We start from the raw sequence: 24995 nt of genomic DNA on the forward strand, positions 1-24995 counted from the left end.
CTGTGTTGGCACCACACCGCACATTTAATTCCTTTTCTCCTTTTCAATTTCGGGGGCCCGTCTTCCGGTCTCGTTATCCCCAATTGGGAAGAAAAGATAACTGGACTGAACTCAGGATTTCTGCATGCAAAGCTTATGTTTGGCTCCTAAAATCTCAGCTTCCCTCCCCCCCACACACACACTCCTCTCTATGTGTAACCAGAGAAAACTACTGAGAAAAGAGAAGACGACAGGAGTTTGCCAAGGAATTTTGAGAAGGAAAGAGTGCGCGGGAGAGGCAGACAAGCTGGGTCACCACCTTCAGGGTGCTCCCCTCCCCATCACCACTGCCTACAAATTTGGCAGTCCAGCCTAGCTCTGGTAGGACATCAGAGCGCCCTCTGAGAGCAGGTGCCTAGACTTCCTGGGGTCAGTGGGGCAGTGGCTTCTCTGGCCCATTTATCCATGAAGGATGGCAAACCTTTAGACTGTGATCTGTTTAAGATTGCCCAGGGAGTCCTGAAGTGTGCAAAAGAGCCTCCACAGAAGCATCCTCTCTCAAGAGTAGAAATAGTTGCATCGTCTCTCCCTTCTAAAGCAACACGGGTGGCAAAGAATCGCCAGCAGGAATCACGCTGGCTGCATCCGCATGCCCGGTCAGTTAAAGGCTGTTTAGCTGCATCCATAAATGTGTTCGCCTTTAGTTTTAACCTTGATTACCTGCGTGGGGAGGGGCAGGGGGTTCCTGTGTTCTGCAAACACAACCCGAATTGTGCAAATGCAGAAATGGGCTTACTCAGTAACCAAATTAAGCTCATTGAGTGAACACAGGAGCTGCCGGCCAGGTAAACGTGCTCCCAGCAAGTCAGTGCTCCAGACCCCTTTCACCATGCACAACCCTCAGGGATTCTTGGGGAGAAAGTGCAACTTCTCAGCTTTATCCCATTGCTGTTCCACCTCTCCTCCAAGGAGCTCAAGGCTGACTCAGGTAGTCTCTCTTCCTTTTACCTTCCCAAGGAAGAGCTCCATAATCTGACCTTGGGCCTTGAACCCAGGACTCCCTGGCCCCAGTTCACCACTAACCATTGCAAAAGACTAGCTTTAAAAGCCTTGAGAGTTTTTTAGCAATTTAGCTTAATGCGGGGGTGGGGGGAACCAGACAGCGCAGTCAAAGTTGGCTAAAGTCCCCTCCACAATTTCTGTCCCTTAATTTAGGTGCCAGAAGAAACCCTGGCAACGGGCTGAAACCAAGCCGAAGCCGAGGGTCCAGGGCACCCGTGCCTTCCCTTAAACTGCTTCGGGCGGCGCAACTTCCCCCCACCCTTGCCCCCCTCCCGTTGCACCTCACCGAAACTCCTTGTCCTGCTTTGTTTGCAGCCGGCCGAATCTTCCCAGGAAGTTCTCTGTGCGGCTGGAGTCGCTGCCCCGCAGATCTTGCAGTTGGGGGGAGAGCCGGACCCTTGAGTAGGAGGTCAGTTCTTCCGACTCGGCCTTCGAGAGCATGGCGGACTTGGAAGGGCCCACCCTCCCCCCCGAGATGTACTCGCTGGAGATGGCTTTGGAGAGAGAGCCCAGCCGGTGGGACGAGCCCGGCCGGCTCAGGCAGATGTGGTCGCTGGATTCGGCCTTGGGGAGAGAGTCCTTCAGTTCCACGGTGGCCAGGATCCCCGAAGTCAGGGGGTCCAAGGCGCAGAGGTCGGGAAGCACACCCCTGCTTGGGGACTGGCTAAGTTTCATGGAGGGAGACAGGCTGGACAGGGAGGAGGAGCTGCTGGATCCAGGGGACAAGGGGCGCAGCTCTACCGGAGAGCGCAAGGTTGGAGTGTTGTACCCCTGCGTGCCTGACCCTTCCGGTTGAGCCCTGCTGATCTCCAAGGAGAGGGGTGGGATTGGTCTGCCGCCGGCCTGCTCTTGGGGTTCAGCCCGGCGAGACCCGTCTGGCTGCAGCCGAGCGTGGAACGGTTCACAGAGAGAGTCCGGCCTCGACCCGCCTGGCACGTTCCCTCCAATATACGATGCCCCGTTGGATCCCTCTGGCTGGTAGCGAATGGCCCCGTCCGGGACAAACGGGACGGTGGCTGGAGAGAACGTCCCGGGAGATGGCAGCCCCACAAGGCTCCCTCGAGGAGGGATGGGCTGCGAGGTGAGCGGGGAGGTTGGTCCTGGGTGTCCCAGATCCATCTACAAGAGAAAATGGACACAGCGTGTTAGACAACTAGACATGAGCCAGAAAAGTTTGTCTGTCTGTTTCTCTGTCTACAGAACTTATATGGCCACCCATCTCATATAATGATTCTAGGCAGTTCAAAAGAAGCAATAAAACAAGGATAAAAACTAAACCACCCTCCTTCCCAGACCAAACAGCCTCCCAGCGCAATGACCTTGGGAGACAGGGCAACGAGACGCAGCCCAGGGAGCAGTCAGATAAAAGGCAGCTGAGCCCACAGCAGGAATGTGGACGGGGCAAGAGGCTCAGAAGGGACCCTCCCTAGTTTCTCGGGCTGAAAAGGAGATGGGGGAGAAATGTACTTCCAGACTTGCAAGGGTCTGTCAATGTAACCTTACAAGAAAGTGGAATTAGCTCATCTGGTTGTGTTTCCTGTCTAGTCCACCTAGTAAAGCTGATGCTTGGGGTAAGAGCCAGGTATTCATGGCTGTAATGGCACATGGGAAGGACCTTGGGAGACAGGAGGGAGAGTCCCAGGCTGGACAACCGGCGTGTAGAAGATATCTCAGCCCACCAAAGGAGGGAGGGCGTGGGAAGCGTTTCAGAAGGGATCCTTCCTAGTTTTCCAGACAGTGAACGGAAACAAGGGGAGAAGAATTTTCAGTCTTGCAAAATTCTGTTAATGCAACCTTATATTAGAGATAGAAATAGTACTCCTGGTTGTGCTTCTTGTCTGAACTACCTCACAGGGCTAATAACGGTCTTCCAGAAGGCTAAAAGAATAGGGATCCTCTGGATCTTAGGCGGGAGGCTATTCCAAGGGCTACAGCAGCCGCCGAGAAGGTGTGCTTCTGGGGCCCCGTCAGGTGACAGCATTTAAGAGAGGGGACCTACGGAATGCCCACCCTATCTGGCCTAGTAGGACTGGCAGAAGCTCTCAGGGAGAGGCAGTTGTGCAAATAACCTGGCCCTGTGCCATGTAGCGCTTTAAAGGGGATAACCAGCACCTTGAACCGCACACAGAAAGCAAGGGGTAGCCAGCGCAGCTCACACAGCAGTGATGCAGTTCTGGACCAAAACTGCATTCTGGACCAGTTGCAGCTCCCAGATGGTCTTCAAGGGCAGCCCCAGGTAGAGTGTATCGCAGACGTCCAAACAGGAGGTGACTAAGGAGCAGGAGCTGTGAGTCCAGGAGGAGCCCCAAGCTGTGCACCAGAACTGTCTGGGGGAGTGTTACCCCATCCAGAATGAGAGATGCCAACTCTCCTGACCCCAGGGGCCAAAGACCCACAACCACTCCATCTTGCTAGGGTTCAGTCGTTGCCAGTTTCTCCCCATCGAGGCTCTTACAGTCTCCAGGCACTGAGCAAAGACACAAACTGCACCACTTGCCCAGCACTGGGTACGGATGTATAGTTGGGTATCAGCAGCCTGATGATACCCAATCTCATGCCGCCAGATGACCTCTCCCAACAGCTTCATATAGATGTTAAATAAGTGGGGAGGGAGACCACATGTGGCCGGACCTCTCCTCCCCTGCCATAACTGACTGGTACCGGCCACAGAGAAAGGAGGAGAACCATCACAAAATGGTGCCTGCCACTCCCAACCCCCGGAGTCAGTCCAGCAAGATACCATGGTCGATGGTATCAAAAGCCACCAAGAGATCCAGGAGGGCCAGGACGGACACACCAACCCCACCCCGAGCCCTCCAAGGTCATTCACGAGTGTGACCAATGCTGTCTTGGCACTGTAGCCTGGCCTGAATCCTGACTGAAAAGGTCTAGACTCTCCACTTAGTCCAGGGTCCTCTGCAGCTGGGAGCCTACCACCCTCTCGACAACCTTCCCTAAAAAGAAGGACCCGGCCACATGCCACCTCCCAGGAGGCCTTCACCAACCAGGAGGGGCGTGTGTCCAGACTGCAGATGGCACAGCTCACAGCTGTAAGGACCCTGTCCACTTCCGCAGGGTTGATCAGCTTGAACTCTCCCCAGATAACCCAGCTTGGATGGGCCTCAGTCACTTCCGCTGGATCTGCCCAGACAGAGTCCACAGTTGAGCAACTTTGTCCAACGGATGCCTAGAACAGTCCTCACAGTGACCCCGCAAGGGTTCACGTGCCCCCCCTTACCCAGAAGTGCTCTCATCACCTGAAACAGGGCATAAGAACAGAGAAGTAAGCACGCTTTGCCACTCTAACTGGCACAAGGTAAGTCCTAATAAAGGATTTTACCTGTGGCCGGTCAATTTCATCCATCATCTTCCTCCAGTGATGCTCTAGGCATCTCTTGGGCCATTTCATCTCCCAGAGCGCCACTGTAAACCGGGGACATGACAGGATCCGCGATCAGAGAGAGCCGAGGCAGGCGTGATCCGATCCGAGCCCCTCATTGCACGCTCATTCCAGGCTGCAGCCAAGGCCTCAGCCGAATCGGGCAGCGGAGCCTCAGGAATAACCTCAGGCTCCCTCTGAAACCTGCTGGGTCCATTGGTCGGCCTGGGGCAGACTGAGAAAATGGGCCCAACATCCCTGCAGCTGCAGAGAATCCAGGGCCAAAGTGGGAGTGATCTGTCCATGGCAAGGGACTGACGTTAACATTCCCCAGCCCCAGATCATCTTGCCACTGCCCCAAGACAAACACCAAATCCAATGTGTGACACACACACACACACACCATGAGTTGGGCTGCCAATAAGCTGGACGAGGTCCACGGCTGCCATGGTTGGCATGAACTCCCGGGTCACCTCTAACTCTGCACCCAGAGAAGGTGGGTTGAAGTCCCCCAGCACTATCAATTTGGGGAACTCCACCTCCAACCCCTCCATGGAGTCCAGGAGCTCAGGCAAGGCCACAGCCACCCTGCAGGTAGGCAAGCAGCAAGCCCAACTGATCCCTATGACCCAGCTTCACAGAGAGAACCTCGCATCCGGCTACATCTGGGCCAGCATTCCTAAAGGCCACTAGGCACTCCTGAATACAAGAAGTCCTCGACTTACGACCACAATTAGGACTGGAATTTCCGTCACTAAGTGATGTGGTCATAAAGCACAACATCACGTGACCACATCATTTAGTGACAGCAATCCCAGCACTCCCTGTTGCTGTTGTTAACCTCATTCCACCGGCCAGTCCGGGCTTCGTTCCTCCAAGCCCCGAGCCTCGGTTCTTCAAAGACTGCCTCCCCTTCAACTCCCAACTGCCAATACCCCCCCCCCCCATTGTTGCCCTTCTGGCACCCTGCACCCTGTGGCCCTGAGCTACAGAACAGCACAAAGCTACAGCTAGCCCTGGAAGCCTCAGCCACCCCCGCCTGGCCCAGCCGCACTCTGAGGCCCTGCCACCCTGCGCTCCATCTCCCCAGCTGACCTGTGCCATCTTCTTGCTCCCGCTGCTGACACGGTGCTCGCCCTGGCCCTTCGCAAGACAGCTGCTGTCCACGTGAGGCCATCTTCCTCAGGTCTCACGAGAAAACCACCATGCGTGGCCTGGGGAAGAAAGCCTTATGTGGCCACCAGTTGCCTCGTGAAGGGCAAGGCTGGGCATGCTTGGTCAGCAGTAGGAGCAAGAAGACAGCAAAGGTCAGCTAGGGCAGCAAGGGCATAGATGGGGGGGAGATAGGCGGTTGGGGGGAGTTGAAGTGCCCCTGCAGTTGTAAGTGAAGGTGGGCTGCCAATCGCGGGGGCACTGCAATGGCTGTAACCTCAAGGACCAGTCATAAGTCCCTTTGTTCAATGCTGCCATAACTTGGAACGGTTGCTGAACGAATGGTCATAAGTTGAGGACTACCTGTAAGAACAGCCATACCCCCACCCCAGAGTTGTGACTGGTGCCTGCTTTCTGGAAACAGACACTCTAACCAGAACAAAAAGATTTGTCCCCTGAATTCTGCCCACAGGAAGTCTGAAAAATTTGTCCTGCAGTTCCCTCAAGGCCAACGAGCATCCACAGGTGGATTCTTGAGGTCTAAGTAAGGCCCTCTCTTAGCATGACAACTAGTGCCCTGGTGCTCAAAGACTGAAAGAGGGCCACTTCGATCCTGTTTCTCTACCCCAAACACTCACTTCCTAGGCACTGCTAGGGGCATCCATAGAGGGGGTCAAAAAAGTCAACTTGGCAGCCACAACTGTGGGATCAAAGCTCTGCCCTTTTTTCACGTTTATTGCACGTGCAGCACACATGAAAAAGGCAGAGCTTTGAATGTGCAGTGACATCCACCGTTTGCCTTTTTTGACACCGGCTCCCTCTGCGGATGCCCTGGCAGCGTCTGTGGCACCACTAAGGGTGGCATTTCTGAGAAATCTTCCCTTTGCAAGAGCTTTGCAGCTGGCTGCTCTCAACCTCCCTGGGACAAATGTTGCTGAAGATCTAAGACCTGCTCAAATGCGCAGAGGACCCCGAAGACACACGGGGTTTGCGCAGCCCCGCTCTTCACCAACACCGCCCCTCGCTGGACACCCGCAAAGGCCTGACCTCACCACCAGCCCCTCGCTCTGCCCACCACACAACTCCGTCCCCCAACAACGGCAGCAGCACCGCTGTCTTTCTCCCCAAGGCAATCTAAGAGCCCCCTGAGCCCCCGTCCAGAAAGGCTGCATTTCGGTTCTCATCGGAATCCCCGTTTGGTTTTTGTCGGCAGATACGGCACTGGTTGCATTCACACAACGCGCTAAGCCAAATCCGAATGATAACAATTAGATATTCCTAACTTAGCCCTTTGCTACTGTGGTTCACACCCTGTTCTAACAATTCTCTTGGAGGATGCGGCTTCTCCCCCAGCGTAATATTTGTTTCAAAGGCTTAAGGGGCTCCATCGCTGGTCGGCCCCAGCAATACCTGCCCCCTTTCGAGCTGGAGTGTCTCCAGGTCTTCATCTGGGGAGTCCCTCGCCATGGTGCCACCTCCTGGCCGCCGCAGGAGGCTTCTGCTCCTCCGCCCAACAGCCGTGGAACCTTGGCACCGCCCAGGATTCTCTCCCCGTACCCAGAGAGAGGCCGCAGCCCCTGCCAGCCTGGAGGGAGCAAGAGGCCAGGCGGGGAAGGGCAGAGAAGGCAGGCGATCCCCGGGCCACGAGGCAGGGTGCCCGGGCTCAGACCGGCATGCCAGTACTCCTTCGAAAGGCCAGGTTCAGAGTGCCTCAAGCCCAACTCCCTGGACATGGCCGTGTGGCTCCTCGGGAGCAGAGAGACATGGCTTGCCCTGACTCTTCCTGGGTTGATTTTCTGTTCCCGGGTTAGCTGCGGGAAAGGACTAACCAGATCCCCGCCTACCCAGAGGATCAGCCCAAGGTTAGCTAGCTGTTGCCGCACACAAGGGATGTGCAGCGAGGACAAAAACTAAGAGTTCCTCGTATTTATATTTCAACTGAATCTGCCAGTGTAATTTCTGTGGAGTCCTTGGGGCTCTTTGAGCTTGGCTGTTAGACCGCAGACGTTTCATTACCCGGCTGGGTAACATCATCAGTGCTTGTGAGTGTGGGGTTTGTCCTGCCCGGGGTTGGTGGGGGTGTGGTTTTCTCCTTGGTAGTATTGGCTAATGTGTCTGAATACCAGGCTTCCAAGAATTCCCTTGCATTTTTGGATTTAGCTTGGTCTAAAATGCTGAGAGTTTCCCAGCTGAAACTATGGTTGAGTCTGTCCATGTGATGTGAGATGGAGTTTTCATCGTGTCTTCTGACTGCCAGTTGGTGCTCATGGACGCGCTCTGCCAGCCTTCTGCCTGTCTGTCCTACATAGTGGTTGTCGCAGTCCTTACACTGTATGTTGTAGAGGACTCCTGTTTTTTCTTCTTGGGCTACGTGGACTTTTGGTTTACTTAAGATGTTCTGGAGGGCTTTAGTTGGTTTGCGTGCTACGGTGATGCCGTGTGGTTGTAATAGTCTGTTGGTGGTTTCTGAGACGTTTCTGATGTATGGTAGTGTTATCCTCTCTATAATTTCTCCCCAATGTAATTTCTCCCTAGGCACGTATTTAATAAGTTCCTCTTTCTGTCACACTAAAAATTGCCTTTTGATAGCAATCTTTGCAGGTCACAGGGGGCCACATGAGGCTCCTGGTTGTGCCCCTTCGCCGTAACTTTAAACTGAGTTTAAATTGTGTTGTGCAAGTCCAGGAAACGCTGGCTTACTCAATCAATCATACTTAAATAATCTAGAGCAGCACAATTTGTGAATTTCACCTAGGAGGTGGTTCATCCCTTGTGATAAATCAAAGTGGGGTTTATGTGCTCTCTTTTGTAGAACTTGGAATCAAAATACAGCTGGTTTAGCCTGTTTGCCAACCGCATTAGAAATGGCTTTACCAACAAAACCATGGTTTAAAAAGTGGTGGTTTAGCACAATGGGTGAATCCAGTCTGCAGCTGGGTTTGTTTATTGATTTATTATGTGTTATTTCAATGTCGAGGCTGCCCAAGACCACAGTGACTCTGGGTGGCTTATAATTAAAACATTAAAAAGAAAACCTCTATCAAAGACAAAGAATACAGCCGACCAAGACAGAATCCAAACCGAAGAGGCTCGGCCACCGTCCTAACCCACGGCCTGGGAGAACCACCCGTCTTGAACAGTTTGCGGAAACCCCAGAGCTGTCCGGATCTTTGGGGGTGGGGCGTCATTGCAGAGGGCGCAGCTTCCTGGGTCCTGCTGGCAGCCCTGCTTACTCAACGGGAGCCCCGGAGCGTCCAGACGGGTGGGAGCCTCGGGAGTTCACAGAAACCGGCATTATGCCATAACTGACCGTGTTGACACAAGAACCTGCACAGCTGACCACGAGGGAAACCACAAGCAAGCAAACCCCACTGGCAAACCCGGCCTGTGAATCAGTTTGGGGGTGTCCTTGAAGACCCCCTTCCGTCGCCTTGTCAGAAACTGCTTTACCAAAATGGGGGAAGTTCCTTCTTTGGGCCAAATGTGAGCCAAACATGGACCTGAACAGTCAGCATCAAGTAACTTTTTAACCTGAGAACTACCACGAGCAGAGTGAAACCGAGCAGAGTGAAACCGTACCACTCCTTCGTCAGGGGTGCAAGTCAGCTTTGAAAAGCGGGGGATCGTGGCCAGGATTTACACTGCCAGGCATTCGCGGTTCCTCCACCCTCCTGGGGATTCTCCGCTGCGATTCCGCCCTCTCAAGGACCCGGTGAGGGGATTCACGTCAAAGAGGGGGGCGGATCCAGGGGCCTCCGGTTCATGGCTGAGCAAGAATTTATACCATGAACTCCCCAATCTCAGACCGGTCCTTGAACTTCTGTAGCTCAAAGTTGCTCTCCATGTTCCATGACTCAGAATGAAATCCAGGACACACACACACATGCACACAATCCCCTTGGCCTCTTTGTCCCTAAATCAGGGCACAAACACTCCACTCCAGCTGTGGCAATTTCTCCAAAATTCTCTTCTCCTTGTCAACCGATTTCTCTGTCCTCGGGCTGGGGGGGGGACTGCCAGCCCCCCTTCTCCCGGGCATCTCTCAGGCTGAGTTTCCTCCGCAGCTCCTACGGGACCCCTTCTTCATCCCTTGGAGCACAAGCTCCCTTCGAGGCCCATTTTCTGACAGATGGCCTCCTGCCTCAGTTTCCTCTTCGCTGTGGAGCGCCCAAGACAGAGGGCAGACTCTCCCGCAGGGCCCATCCGGCCCCCAGCCAGCCCTGCAGGTGCCCTTCATCTCTCCTCTCCACCACCCGGAGGGCTGGGAAGATGCTGAGCCAGGCAGATGCTCCCGCCTGGCCCCCCTTCCCGGGCGCCTGGGCATCTGCAGGCAGACGGGGGTGGAGGTGTGGGGGGTGGGCTGGGGGGGAAGAAGCAGGGAAAGGGGCTCCTGCCAAAAGTGGCAGCCTGTGAGATTCAGGGGCCTGTAGAGAAAACACTGCCCCTTCCCTCTCTTAGCCCGTGCCCCCCAGCAAGGGAAGGCAGGGGGGGCAGCCTTGATTGGGAGCTCTTGGGGCAGGGGCCTTTGGGGTGCACTGGTTGTTCTACAAGCCCCAGAGAGATCTGCCCCCACCCCCCAATATCAGAGGATGAGAGCAGTTGCAAACGACAACAAAAGGCGAAGAGCAGGATAGAAATGGGGGGGGGTCTTTATTTATTTCCCGAGTACCGTACAAAGGTGGCGCAAAGACCGCCGAATCTGGGCCGGGGAAGGCTCTGGGCGAACGGCCCCGGGTCAAAGCCCCTCCGAGTCCTCGCTGGGGGAGAGGAACGGGAGCCCCCCGAGCCCTGTCCGGAGAAACGGGCTCCGTCCGTCCGGCCGCCGCCGCGCTCTTCCCGGAGGCGGGAGCGCCAGGAGCGGGGAGCGCAGCCGGGGCCCGCGGGCGCGCGCGCGGACTCCCACGAGGGGATCCCGGCTGGCCGCGCGTGCGCGCGCGGACAGACCCGGCGAGCCGCCCACACGCGGGCGCGTCGCGCGCGCGCTCCCACGTGCACAACGACCCCGCGCTGGAGACCCGGCCGGTCCGCCGCCTCCCCTGCGCTCCGGCTGCGCCGAGCCCCCCGCCGCCCTCGGGGCGCGCCCGCCGGCCCCGCTCCGCGCCCTCGGCCACCTGCCGCCCGCCCGCCCCGGGCTCACCTTGCGCCAGCCGGCCGGCTCGCCCGCCCGGCCCCTGCCCAGCGCCTGCCGGCTCCTCCCGCCGGTCCGGCGCGGCGGCAGCGGCGGCGGCTCCATGCCGGCTCCCGCGCTCCTCGCGCGCCGCTGCCGCCGCTGCTGCTGCTGCTGTCGCCGCCGCCGCCGAGCCTCCTTCGCGGGGCGGCGGTGGCGTCACCCTGCCGGAGGACTTAAAGGCGCAGCAGCCCGGCTGGCCTCCCGTCGCCGCCGCCTCGGGGGAGGAGGAGGAGGGACGGGGCGCCCGGCTGACGTGAGCTGCCGCCCGCAGAACCGGCTTCCGGAAAGCCTCCCCGTTTCCCCGCTGCCCGCCCTTTGGGAAAGCAAGTTTCTAGTCCTCGGGACGGGGCTGCGGCCGTGGACGCGGCGCCCAATAAGCCATAATCAATCATAAAGAAGTCCCCGGAGGCGGCGCTCCTCCGCTTGGCCCGCAAGCGCCCCCGCCCCGGCCCCGGCCCCGGCAGACGCGCAGGTCGCGCTGCAAAAGGCGGCTCGGGAGGAGAGCAGAGCAGACCTTCCGCGGAACTGCGCAGCCGGCCGCTTCTGCCTCTGGCGCTGCTCGCTTTGGGTTGCCACAGGTGGACGGTCCGGAGGCTCCGGCGAGGAGGGAAGTCGGCGAGGCGAGGGCCCGGCGCGCCGCTGCGCCCGCCCCCTCCCCGAACTGGCCTCGTCCTCTGGGAAACCCGGCCGAGCTGACGCGACGGCCGCGCTGCCCGTGGCCGCAAATGCCGAACAGTTACAGGCTTATTCCCGAATCGGTTAATTTCTGCCTTTGCACCGCAGACCCAATGGCCCACCAACGGAGCTGGGGTTGTGCGGCGTGCACAAAAAACTAACCAAGATTAACAATAACCAAACATGGTTGTGCGAATGCAGCCGCTGGTGCTTTCACTGACCCGGTGAAGTGTGCAGTGTGAACACAGCCCGTTGGTCGGGTCCCAGCCCAGCAGCTCTAAGGCTTGACGCCCCACTTCCCCGTTGTCCTGCCGGCTGCCCTGGAAGGGTCCCTTCCATCCTTGGAGTCAGCTCCCCTCAAACTGACACACGGTGGCCCTTCTTCCTTGCCCGTTGCCCTGCAGGGGCACCAGGGTCTCAGTGGCAATGAAGGGATAAGGGCCTTTCCCTTCACGGTGCTGGGCCCTTAGGATCTGCAACTGTGTTGGCTGAAGACCGTGATCCTCAAAGCTGCCATCAGCAACTCAGTTGGGCAAACCCAGCCAGACTATGAGAGGAGGGACGGCTGAGCGCTTGGCACAAACTCAGAATGTTGGGTTGATTGACCCTGAAAGAGTTCACCCAACCCAGAGCTACAGAAAGGTGCAGGGGGCATGTCAGCACCCCTTTTGCAGCCCCCTGGCAGGTAAAGCAAAGAAGATGGGCCCTTTTTTCCTTTGTGTTTAGTGGCACTGGGGAGGGCGGGGGGGGGGGTTAAAGGGCAGAGTGGGTGGCTTAAACCTGCAGTTCAAACCTCTCCCTAAAACAGCAGAAGTGTGTGGGGAGGGGGATCCCAAGCCCCTGTAACTGATAGCAATGTTGCCTTCCCAAAGAGGGAAGTTCCACAGAGAAAAAACGATGGACAGCCATTTAAAAACTCCCACCAGAAGGGCCGGACCATGAAAGACCAGTAACATCTGTTTAAAAGTGGTTTTCCAATCATTTTTTAAAGTATTTTTGTTCTGTTATGTGCACACCTAAGCACAATGCAAGCAGGGAACCATAAAAATCACACTGTACTCTAATCAAATATTCCCTCCAGTTTTATTCCAGTTATATTGGAATCATTCACTGATGCTTTTTATTTTTACCTTTCAGCATAAATTAGGGTTTTCCACAAATTTGGCTGTTTGCTCACCCATAAGTTAAAAAGTACCATCCCCAACATATATCTTACAAGGAATCTGCGCTATTCCTGTGGTGTAAGAGCTCTCTATTCCTGTTTTTAAATAAAATTTGCTATACTTTTGTGATTGGCTTCAAAGGTCACCAAATCTGCATAACTTTGTACATTTGACACCCCAACAAGCAGTCAAGAAATATGCCACAGACTGGCACTTGAAGTCCTTGGAGAGGACATTCAAATGCCATGATGGGTCTATACAAAGATCAGAATGGTGCAGGCCGTGGTTTTCTTGGTGGCACTCCGTGGAAGAGAAAGTTGGACTCTGAAGAAGCAGGAGAGGAAGAGCATTGCCACCTTTGGACTTTGGGGTTGGAGAAGACTCCTGAGAAATCCGTGGATGGGCAAGAAAGCAAACCGATGGATCACTGAACAAATCAACCCAGAGTTCTCACTTGAGGCTCAGATGATCCTACTTCGGACGCCTTATGTGAAGACCCAGTTCCCTGGAGAAGGCGCTGATGCTGGGAAAGGTGGAAGGGAGGAAAGAGAAGGAGAGGACAACCAGCAGCAAGGGGGATGGGTTCAGTTACAGTGGCGATGAGGGCACTGTTGAGAGACTTGAAAGAACAGGCTGGGGACAGATGGTCCTGGAGAAGGCCTATCTCTGTGGTCACTAAGAGTTGACAATGACGTGATGGCATGTAATCACCATAATCATCTCGTAAGTTCAAAGCAGTTTATATCCTTTTTTTTCATGAGAATATACAGATAAAACAGGGACGCTGGACGGCCAATACAAGGAAACTATAATTAGGAAAAAAGGCATTTTTAGGAGACCATCTTTGAAGCATTTCCAACAGTTTGCTTCAATAAAATTGTGCTAATTTAAGATGGATGGTTGGTGAAATGCTTGCTCTGGAGAGACGTGCCTGGTACGCATCACACTTGCTGCCAGTTCATTTCGCCAAGGATTTGGGCCTGAACTGCTTCCCTCTGTCCGCAAATGGTTTTTCTGCTGTTTTTCCTTCCCGGCCTGACTTTTAGGCTGATCTCCCAGGCAATGAGAGGTTAATGTGCTTCTTGTAATTGCTCTAATTTGCCCTTAGAGAACTTCAATTTCATTTTTGACAGCTCCTTTGGGCATTTGTTAAGGGGTAGCGATCAGAGTCTGAACAAGCAAGAAATGGAGGCAACTTTATAAATGTCCTGGGGCAGTTTGCTGACATTCCTCTCTCACGTGCTATGGCTGTGTCCTGCTCACATTTCTTTCCCATCATAACATATCTCAGAGCAAAAAATAAAGAAGGGTTTACAATGGACCACAAAGAGGGCACAGGATGTTTATGATAGAGCAGATACATGATATGGTATAATTGTTTCTGCTCCCGGTGAGGACAGAGCTGCTGAGAGGGTTGCTGATAAGCCGAAGAGAGGCTGGTTAGGGAGACGAATGTCCTTTGTGTTTTCAGAGCTGGGGAAGCAGCCATTTCGTTTGTCCTGCAATGCTGGTGTAACCTGACACCGACAGCATCTCACACTCAGGGAGACGTTCAACCCACAATCTCCATCTTGAGACTGACCGTGAATGAACCGCAGAACTCCACTCTGAAACGTCTGGCCAAATTTAAAGGGGGGGGGGAGTGGCTTCTTTCCCATCCCCAGTTATTTGTAGCCTCCTGCCTGATGAAGTGCTCGGAGCCTGGCACGGTCTTGCCTGCCCTTCAGTTAAATCTATTTGTCTCCGTAAAGCTATTGCTCTCCTATAGATTTGGGGACTTCCCCCCCAGAGGGCAGAGACTGTGAACGCGTTTGGACGATTCTGCATCTACAGGGTGTTTTGTCCTCACCGAATGACGTGGGCTTCAGACTGGCCACCTCCACGTGCACATTCTGTCCACCTTTCCAGCAGCACAGGGGATCCAGTTCTGTGGAGGAGGGAGAAGGAGGGACTTCGGAAGCCCTCCCGGCGCGGATCTGCCAGGCGAAGGAGGGTTGGCTCGGTTTAGTGCTGGGTGGCAGATCCTGAGGAGACACCAGGCTCCAAGCAGGACAGAGGAGTCAATCAAACATCCCAGAAGACAAAGGAACTTCTGTACTGCAGCCAAGAAAACCGCCTGCCTGCCTCCAGGTAAAACAACCTTGAAGGACTTTCCCTTGGAACGAAAAACAAGGAAGTTGCAAGCGTATGCCACTTACATCTGCTGTAAGGTATCAGTGGCTATTGTTTTAGACGCTGCAGCACACCGGCTCCAGTAAGTATAATCTTTCTTCTGTTCTTGAATTTTCTTTTTTCCTTTGTAGCAGGTGCACAGCCCTGGATTTTGGAGAAAATCCAGGTTTAGCTGCACAGACCACTTTGCAAGAAACCTCCGGGACGTGCGACGAGTCTCTGAGATGCAATTGGAAACTCTGCCCCCTGGTGGCTGATCATCAAACGACAACCAGATGGCAGTTCTTTGACCCAAGGAGGAGAAACAACGGTGCTTAAATTCAGGCCTGTCCTGTGCACCTGAAGGAGGTGAACAGGCCTTAAATTAGGACTTGTGGCACTGAGGAACAGCCAGACAACGATGCTTGGTCAGAATATGGAACGCTAACGCCTAACTGGCACGCCAAGCAAGGTACGTGCAGCCTGTTGCCAGGAGTCACGTGTGTTTTTTTTGTATCAAAGGGAAACTTTCCAAAACGTGGCACAGTCTCTTCCGTTGCTTTGGCAAATGCAGAACATTAAAAAAATCAGACTTAAAAGGCGAAAGCTTTATACGATCTGAAGAGAAAGCAGAGTCGATCTGGATTTACAGGTTTAGCATACGACTGGGCCAAGACTGAATTTTGAAAGCGACACACCAAGTGCAACCCTCAGTTAAACTCAAGCTGGATCAGCCCTGGTTAATATTTGGATGGGAGGCCACTAGGAAATCCCGGGGCTTAGGCTGGATTGAGAAGCCCCCCCAGATCCCAGGGGCAAACTGCTTCTGAACTGTGGCCAAAAAAGATCAACGGAGGAGTCTATGAAGTCCCCGGGGATCAAGCCTGACTCGGGGAGGCTTAATTAAATGAACGCCCACTCCCTCTAGGGCCACGCGTGCCTGCATTTTCCCAACCGGGGCTGAATCTGGGAAGGGGGCAGCCGGGTGGGGTGGGGGCCTCAGGGTACAGAGATCCATCACGCGACCAGATCTGAGCCACCAAGTGAATCCTCCCCACGGGTCACTTGGAAAGGAGGAAGAGCAAGCCCCAAGTCCGAGCCCTGCCCCGCGTGAAAGCTGCAACTTCTTTGCACTGCAACGGGAAATCAGCCGTTGGGCTGAAAGCCTCTTCCTTGCCTGCAACTAAGAGTCTAATCCAGCCAGCCGGACCCGGGGGTCTTCGGCCAGCCCCGGCCTCAAGCTGAACGAAGCTTGGGTCTCCGGAGGGAAAAGCCTCACGCCAAACCATTGCGGGGGGGGGTGCAGCATCGCAAATCAGCTATATTTCAGTTCTTCCGGAGGGGCCGTCCACGCTGTCCCTCTCAAAAGTGGGTGGCAGGTATTCTCTCCCAGGATCCGTATTTCCTTCCTTTTACTGAAGGTCTGGATGTAATTTGTATCGATATTTTAACTGTTGCGTGTGAAATTGATTAATCGCACAAGCGCTTATTTAGGACCGATCACTTCTTTTCAGGTCCAAAATGCTTCGTTAAGGAAATACCAGCTCCAGAGCACAAAGCCGTGTGCAACCTTTAGCCTGGTCCAGAAGTCTTCCTCGGAAAAGAAAGGCATGGAAAGGCAACTGGCATCAAACTGAAGGGCGCCTGCAGGAGGGGACCAAAAAAGCCAAGCAGCAACTGTGGTCAAGCCGTTGAAGCCTGTCCTTTTTACTACACAACGCACGTCGCTTCTTTGAGCCCCTCCTGCAGACCCCTCGGTGAAATTGCGTAGCTAATTTATCTTCCAAGAATAAAACCCCAGTTTCTCATGGCATCGAGTCAACGTCCTCCAATGTGGCAACCCTTCCTCGGAAATAAAAATTCCAAGTCCCACAAAATACACAGGTAGTCCACCAGACTGGCCTTGAGCAAATTCCCAACATGCATTAGAGGTCTTCCAGTTTAAGCAAGGACGGGCGCTTGATGACCGCCCAGGTGACCGGAAAGAAAGGGAAGGAAAATGCCCCATTTTCCTGCCCTTCTGCCATCGCGCCTGCCTTCGGCTACAAGGGATCACGACCCAGCGCAGCTCCTCGCAAGATTGACCTAACCAGAGGCTTCTTTCCCATGCTGGCGATCGACTGCTTTCCACCCGCATCCTCGCCCTCTTCTAGGGCGAACCAGTCAGGGCTCCTTACAGCTTTATTAAGTTCCAGCTGTTTATAAACGAAGAGGCCTTCGAATCCCCCGTCTCTGTGCTGTGCCATTTTCCTCCGATTCTTAATTAATTTCCGTACGTGTGGAGGCGCATCTCAGATCAACGCATGCATGCCATTGTTCGTTGAATAAGCCACAAGGGGTTGTGTTGCCACAATGGCTGACACGTTGCGGTGACCGCAAAGCAGGCTAAGCCTAAACCAAAGCGCCACGTTCTCACGGGGGCTCAGTCATTCCCCTGAGAGGAGGCCTGACGTGGCTGGGAGGAGGGCAGGAGGAAGCGAAGGGTGGGTGCAAGGGCCGTCCTGCAGGGGTGTCGTCTGGGTGCGGTCCAAAAAGTCAGAGGGCGGTTGTGACATGCAGGACGCAAGAAAAAACGAGCGGAGCTTCGATCGCACCGTCTTGAGTTTTTTGGCCATGCCCTGCGATGCGCCTGGTCCTGCCCCGAAGGGGCTGATCAGCTCCAGGTCACCCAGTGCCTGAGCGAGGCTGCCCAGACACTGACAAGCATCCGCTTTGCGTTATGAGAGCGCGGTTGGCCCCTTTGCTCCCAGTGTGCATTGTCGTCATCGTCATCACCTACCAGCCTTGTGAGCGTTTCCTGGGGATGGGAGGGACCCCCCTCTGCCCCACTGAGATCTTAATCAAGGGCAAAGGGTTCCTGAAGCACATTTCCGTAATGGATCACAGCATCTTTGCAGCTGCGCCAGACTGTCTACACAGCCAGGGGAACCATATGCTGAAGTGGATTGGGGCATTTCAGGGCACAAAAGGGAGCAGGGGAAGAAACACGTTCTGTCCCAGAGAATAATGGCATTGAGGGAAAGCATGTCCCATCTCTTCTTCTCTCTGGCTAGGTTCACACAACCCACTAAACCTTCAGTCTGGGTTAACCAAACGCAACTTCTATGTTCACCCAACGTGCAATGCCCAAACCTCAGATGGCCGGGTTCCCACAACAGGCTGAATCACCAGCCGCCCACTAGCACTTCAGGTGAGCCCGGCCACAGAGAAGCTACCTGTTTACTTGCAGGGGAAGGGCTTGAACGAGCTGGGCAGGAGCCTTCAGACATGCAAGCCACCCCCCAAACCTGAAGTGTTTCGGGGGGAGTGGTCGCCTTGGGTCCCTGTTGCATCAACCCCCTTGAAGGAGTTTTGCTTTATGGCGCAAGCCTTGCAAAGGGGACCCGTCAGCGTCCTTTGCTTGCCTTCACGGCAGCAGGTACCTGTTCGCCCCGCGCAGGGGTGAATCACGGCTCGGAAGCCAGCGGACTCCCGTGGAGATGCTTTTGCCAGCCCACCACTGTGTTTTCTCTGACTCACCACTCCCTGCCCGCTTTCAGATTTACCCACACTTGCCATGACTCATGGATTCTTTGCTGCCAAGCCAGGAGACCTGATGGGGCTATTATTAACTGCAATATTCTTAGAAGTTTCACTTTCTCCCTCCTTGAAGGGAGAATCAGGTTCTGGAGAGAGAGAAAGGCCCATGGGGTCTCCTGAACCCTTGGCGATCTGGGCAAGGCCATGGGGGAGACAGAGGCAGGAGCAGCTGGATGCCTTGGCAGCCCAAGGGAAGAAGCCAGGCATAGCCCCGGAGGGCGCAGAGAAGCTGGGATTTCAAACAAACCAGGAGAGCAACAGCAGCAGTCAAAGGGAGCAGAAGGTTCTTCCCCTGCGGCAAAACCGGCTTCTGTTTTTCCGCCTCGCTCTCAGGAAGCTTGAGAATTCCTTAAGACTTCTCTGGCTGGCATTTTGATCTCATTTCACCCTTGATGACCAAGGAGGGTGTTGCTAACTTTTCCATTACTCATTTTGCAGTGACTGTGAGGTATCTCTAGTAGATCACATTTCCTCTGAGGAAGATGCAGTGAAGCAATCTTCCCTGGCTGAATGGTGATGGGGTGCGTGGGGGGAGCCAGCCAGAGAGGCTGCAGACCATGGCAGCCTGGGTGCATCATGGCAGAGAAGAGCCTCACCCACCCGTTCTAGCTACTTGGAGAGAAATTCCAAAGGCATTTTTTCCAATCCAGCTGAAGGGAACTGATAAGGAAAAAATCAGGGCTCTTTTTCCTTTTTCTGCCCATCACTAAGAAAAGAAGATTCGGGGCAGGAGCGAATCCAGAGAGAACGTGAAATGGACTTTTCAGTGCCCTCTGCTTTTGCCTGTATGCAGCTTGTGGAACCTGTTGGCCTTGCAGGTGACGTTGGATTTCAGTGCCCATCATCCGTGACCTTTCATCCGTTCTGTCTGCTGTCGGCCCTGGCCAGGACTGACAGAGACAGAATTCAGCCACAGCTGAACGGCCCCAAGCCGGTTGTCCAGAAGTTAAGGAAGACCAGGACAACCGGCACGTTTGCCCAAGAACTTGCTGTGCACCAGGAGGAGCTCAGACTAGGTAGCTGTTCCCTGATTTTGGAAAGTAAGCGACTGCTGGCCTGGTTCAGCCGTGGATTGTGTTGACCATAGTGGCTGGGTTCACAGAACCACGAAGCCGGGGTCATTATTTCCCGGGCCAAGGAGCCACGTCTGGTCTCGGAATGGCATCTGGAAGGCCGGGGCATCCGTGGGGAGTGGATCAAAAAAGTCAAGATGTGATTGAAGCCACATCCGTGGTTTTTTACCCTCTGGGTATGCTCCAGAAGTAGCAGATGTGAGCCGAGACAAAATATGTTTGATTTCCTTTCACGTTACTGAACATTAGAACTAAATGACTCTCCAATCATGTAACTGCTGAGGCAGTGACAGCAACTGAATCCTGTCTGCGTCGGGGCCAGAGGGATTGTTTCTAGTCAATATAAACCCGGGGGGATGCCATGTTGCAAGACCCCCCCCCTGTTCTTCCTCTTTTCCTCCAATGTCTGAGCATTTCAATTAAGGAAAGTTCTCACTGTGCAACTCTGAAATTAAATTAAAACAGGTATTTCCTTTCTGACTCTCACACATCCCTAAATGCAGCCGCTCCATCCTTCTTGGGTACTGCTGATGATATCAAAGCATTTCCCCTCTGATTGTTACGGTTGGTTCAATTCACCCAATTTTCTGAACTGCGGGAGAACGATCTGCACTAGCTGGGCACCGCCCACCAAACTAGCGTGGGTTTGCTTAACTTGCAGCTCATCGTGTCGTGAGAATAGAGGCACGGTCTCTTTGACGCCCTTCCTCTTTCTGGCCCCACTTAGCAGATGGGGTGTCAGGCACTGCAGTCCTTAAACCCCAATAAAAAGAAACATTCTCCAGAGACTCCATAGGTCCAAAAGAAAGTCAGAGTATTAACATACAGGCCCTAGCAAGGAATTGCTGAAACTGAAAAGCCCGTGCAGAGCAATCCTTTCTTAACCCCTCTGCTTGCCCCTTTTTCCCCTCATTCTTTCTGGCGCCTTCCTCTGCTCTCATGCGGGTACGACCTTGGCATTCCTGAAGACTAGATAAGGCGAGGCCATCTGCACTAACCACTATGCACCTCACTGGCATTACCCCCTCCCCAGTACAACTATGGCAGAACTGAGCAAGCTAGCAATTACAATTCATCAACAGATTTAACTGTGAGGTTCTGACACGGGGCTTTTCTACCGTTAGATCTAAACGGACAGTTGCACCAAGGTTTAGTAGAGTAGCATAAAGTCAGTCCCAGGGCCCAAAATGCCCACTTCCAAAATATGGGAGCAGAAAACTGAAGCGCTGGACTGTGTCCAAATATTCCACCAGGAATAAGCAACATTTCCCTCTTTTAGCTGGCCAACTAACCAACGTGACCGTGTCTGATCTCAAAAAAAGGTAAGCAAGATTTTTCTCTTCTTCTTGTTTTTCACACTTTTTAATCTTGTACATCTGTCATTTCTAATCTTTCTTTCTTCCTATGTTCTTTCTCAATATTAGTTTTTGTTAGTTTTTTATTGCTCTTTAAATTTTTTTTAATAAAGTTATTATTAAAAAAAAAAAAGGTAAGTTTGGGTCTGGTTTCTGAGGCTGGACCGCTTTGAAGGCAAAAGGGTGCTTTGTGGGTGTGGGAGCTCCAACACAGCTCCCGTCTGCACGTTTGCAAACCAGATGTGACTTTGCCCACAAGCAGCCTCTTGGCCCTTGGAAACAGCACATCTGCTTGAAGGGGTGGCCCCCAAGTGCTGGGTTGGCTCCCCGGCATGTTCTGAAGCACATTGCATATCCAGACTTGGATGGGACGACACCAGGAAAGCCCCAAACTGTAGGCTAGATTGGGGGGTGGAACCTCCCCCCCCCCCCCCCAGGAGAGAAGGGCAAACCCTTTCCACAGTTTGGTGAGAAAACCACACAGGTGTCGATGAAGTCCCTCGATGCTGAACTCAAGGATTTTAACTTAACAGTTTTTTTAAAATGTTGCTGTGAAGGAGACAGAGAATTGGGAAACTGTTTCTGGGATCCAAACCCACTGCTTCATTCTGCTTGTTCCATCTCAGGTTCAGGGGGTCTCCTGGGAGTACGTCTCCTGTGCAGCTGCTCCGGTTTTGAAATCAATATTATGCAGAAAGGGGTTCCCCGGGGCCGGTCAGAGCCACGAGCGACTTCAGTTGTTTACTCTCCGGCAGTGGCAAGCCGTACAGGCTTGTGGCCAGCTGGGGTGGGATGTGCTGAAGTTGGGAGGCCGTACAGGTGTGTCTGATCAGTGCAGCTACCGGCTTTTGGCAGACCTTCATCTGCAGGATGTCTGGATTCATACAACATGCTGGGTTCAGCTGAAATGGCCCTGGGTAGCCTGTGGTTTGAGAAGTTGTCTGAACACAGAGATGACCTTGGCCTGTTGGGTGAAGCAGGCCATTCAGTCAAGCCTCTTTGTTTGGCCCCTGCACTTCAGAGGAACCCAGCAATTGTGTTTTGCTAACCTGGGTTTGGCCTGTTGTGTGAATCCAGACGGGGGGACGGTGCAGAGTACCCATGGCAAGTCTTGGGGTGCTTGGCATGGCTGAAATTGTTAGCAAAATTTAAGAGTTTCTGACTCTCCCCAGTTGGGATTCAGTCCGGCAGAAGATCAGACACGAAACCACCAGCTGAGATTTTAAAGTTTTATTGAAAGCAGGCCAATAGAATCAGCTGGGGTCTCCCCTTAAGGCAGAGAAGCACCCCAATCACACCCAAAGAAGAAGATTTCATACACGTTTCTTACACAGAGATACAGCAATTAACACACTGATTGGCTAACATTGGCATAAATGTGGGAATGAATGAAGAAAAGGAAGCCAGGGGCTGGAAAGTCTGGCATCGGGGTAAGGACGGAGCACTGAGGCACCTTAAAGAGGAGAAAAAGAGGACCAAGTCCGGTCGGGCAGTTTCTGGCTTGTTTAGGAGGCCATTCCATGGTTTGATTTTCGCCACCCCACCCCCCCACAAATGTGCCCTCTCAGCACTGCTGAAGCAGGAGCCTGTCTGCCTCCGGATCAGACCTCTGCCACTACCCCCTAGGATTCATGCCACGATGCCACACGGGATGGAGGCTATCAGATCTGGGCCACAGAGAGAGGCTGTTCCGTTCTTCCGGCCCGAATCTCGTCAGGGGGGCTTGGAGATTAACAACAGTGGACTGACACAGTGACATTACTTGTTCCTGTGAATCAGCTGAGCAGATCTGGGTGTGCATTTGAAGCGGGGCCTCCGAGGTCAAGAGCCCAGACAGAACTTTGGCCGGACCTTGAGACCGTTCGCTCTGCACTCGCCCCTTTGTCGTAATGGCAACGGGGCAGTGGGCTACTTCTAACGATTCAAGATTTATTTTAGGATCAAAAAGACAAATTAGGGGGAAGTGGTCGCTATCAGGGCGAGCTCCACTATATAGAAGTAATCTATATGATGTACAACATTTCGGGAAATCATAATATAGTCGACCACACTGGCCCCATTGGGGCGCCAGAATGTAAACTCCCTTTTCATGTCCCCCCTGACAGTGCCATAAAGTATAACTAGATCTAAACTGTCCACGAACTGAGCCAAATGAAATCCTGCAATATTACAGGCTGGTCTTTAGACTGTCTGGCTGAAAAGTAGCCCACATCAATTTTAGGGTGCGTTGGCCATTTAAAATAAGATTGCAGAAAGGCATCAGAGAGGCCAATATGTGCATTAAAGTCACCGGCTATTATAATTATAGAGTCTGGGTATTGATATAATAGCCAATTTACATAAGTCTCAAATTGATCCCATAATTTATTTATTTCCCTATGCCCACAATCCAGGGGAAAATATAAATTAACAAGTAAGACAGAGTAAAGTTTAAGTAGGAGGGCTAGAGCCATGTTTGAGCAAGACTCCAGCATAAATAAATAATAAATAAATAAATAAAGTTTAATAATAAACTTAAAAAGAAGAGTCAAGAGAAAGCGCAAGCAATTTCGGATGAAATAAAGAAAAAAGAAGAATTAAAGATAAGAAGATAAGTATTTCTCAACAAATTAAGCTTTTACAACAACAGTTATTTATGTTAACAGCAAGAGAAATGGAAATAGAAATGAATTATGTAAAGCAAAACAATGTTGAGTTTGCAGATAAACTCAAGGGAAGTGGCTAGAATATAAAATACGAAAAGAAAAAGAAAAGAAAACGATACTGAAATTATAAGAGGGAGATACTGTATTAATGGACAGTGCGGCCATACAAAAAGCATTTCATCAGTATTATTCCAATGTATATAAAGGAAGTGACCTCTCACTAGAGAAAATAGATGAATATCTAAAGAAACAAAATTTACTGAGGATTACAGAGGAACAGAGACAGATTACCAATAGACCTATAACAATAAGGGAAGTTTCAGAACCTAATAAAAAAGATTAAACCAGGAAAGGTGCCTGGGCCAGATGGATTAACAGGTTTTTGTTACAAATGTTTTGAGAATGAACTTTTACAACCTTTACAAAACATGACAAACTCTATCCTGCAGGGAGAAAAGATGCCAGAGAGTTGGAAAGAGGTGTTAATATAGCATTAATACCTAAAGAGGGAGAAGATTGGACTCTGATAAGAAACGATAGGCTGATTATTGAATAATGATTATAAGTTGCTCACAATCATTTTAGCTGATAGACTGAAAATCACTTTGCAAGAATTTATTCATGAGGATCAATGTGGGTTTTTACCTAAAAGACAGCTAAAGGACAAGGTTAGAAACGTGCTGGGCATTTTGGAATATTTGGAGCAAGATATCTAATGAAAAACAAGCCGCGTTGATTTTCTTAGAGGCAGAGAAGGCCTTTGACAATTTGAACACGTTTTCTTGTTCAAGGTTTTGGAAGATATGAATTTTGGAGAGAACTTTATAAAATGGATAAGATTGATTTATTCTTCCCAGAAAGCACAAATAATTGTTAATGGAGATTTTAAAAAACCCTGTGAGATACAAAAAGGAACAAGACAGACAGGGATGCCCAGTCTCCTCTCTTGTTTATTTTGGTTCTTGAAATATTGATATAAGACAAGATGTGGGAGTAAAGATTTAAAAAGAGACTTATAAGTTAAGGGCTTTTGCACACAACTTGGTGTTGGTTCTGGAAGATCCTTTAAAGGGAACTGAAATATTAATGGGTAAAGTAAAAGAATTTGGTGCATAGCACGTTTCAAGATTAATAAACAAAAGATGAAGATGTTAACAAAAAATATGAAAATAGGAGATCAAACAGAATGGATTAATAAAATGGGTTTTAAGATTGAGAGGTAACATATCTGGGTACAGGTAGTCTTCAACTTACGGCCATTCATTTAACGACCATTAGTTACAACGGCGCTGAAAAAAGTGATTTGTGACTGATCCTCGCATGTATGACCATCACAGCAGGTCACGTGATCAAAATTTGTGCTACAATAGTTGCAGCATCCCAGAGTCATGTGATTGCTATTTGCAACCTTCCCAGGGGGCTTCTGACAAGCAAAGTCCGTGAGGGAAGCCAGATTTGCTTAACAACCACATGATTCGCTTAACAACCGCTGCAAAAAAGATTGTAAAATCAGGCACGATTCACTTAACAACCACATCACTTTGCAATGGAAATTCTGGTCCCAATTGTGGTTATAAGTCGAGGACTACCTGTGTATCACTATGACAAATAT

General features: G+C 52.2%; 1 protein-coding gene and 1 long non-coding RNA gene across 3 annotated transcripts in view; one reads left to right on the plus strand and one right to left on the minus strand.

Moving 5' to 3' along the window:
- The window catches only part of INPP5J (inositol polyphosphate-5-phosphatase J), a 44964-nt gene extending 33946 nt beyond the window's left edge, over positions 1-11018 (minus strand). Inside the window, exons 1-2 of one of the 2 annotated variants that reach the window (XM_088143848.1) lie at positions 10710-11018; positions 1328-2160 (exon numbers count right to left, since the gene is read on the minus strand). In XM_088143848.1, the coding sequence (XP_087999974.1) occupies positions 1328-2160; positions 10710-10805 (929 nt within the window). In that variant the 5' untranslated portion in view covers positions 10806-11018. The remainder of the gene's footprint in view (positions 1-1327; positions 2161-10709) is intronic. The other variant, XM_088143849.1, reaches the window with a different exon arrangement.
- Positions 11019-14120: 3102 nt separating this feature from the next.
- On the plus strand, positions 14121-17160 carry LOC112542432 (uncharacterized). Its single transcript, XR_003086191.2, has 3 exons — positions 14121-14710; positions 14884-15203; positions 16246-17160. It is a non-coding gene; the product is annotated as an uncharacterized LOC112542432 (long non-coding RNA).
- Positions 17161-24995: the final 7835 nt, after the last annotated feature.

This window comes from Python bivittatus, unplaced genomic scaffold (genome assembly GCF_059951505.1).
Source record: "Python bivittatus isolate LINGU-HERP-01145 unplaced genomic scaffold, Pbiv_v1 ctg000390_np1212, whole genome shotgun sequence".
NCBI classification, from domain to species: domain Eukaryota; kingdom Metazoa; phylum Chordata; class Lepidosauria; order Squamata; family Pythonidae; genus Python; species Python bivittatus.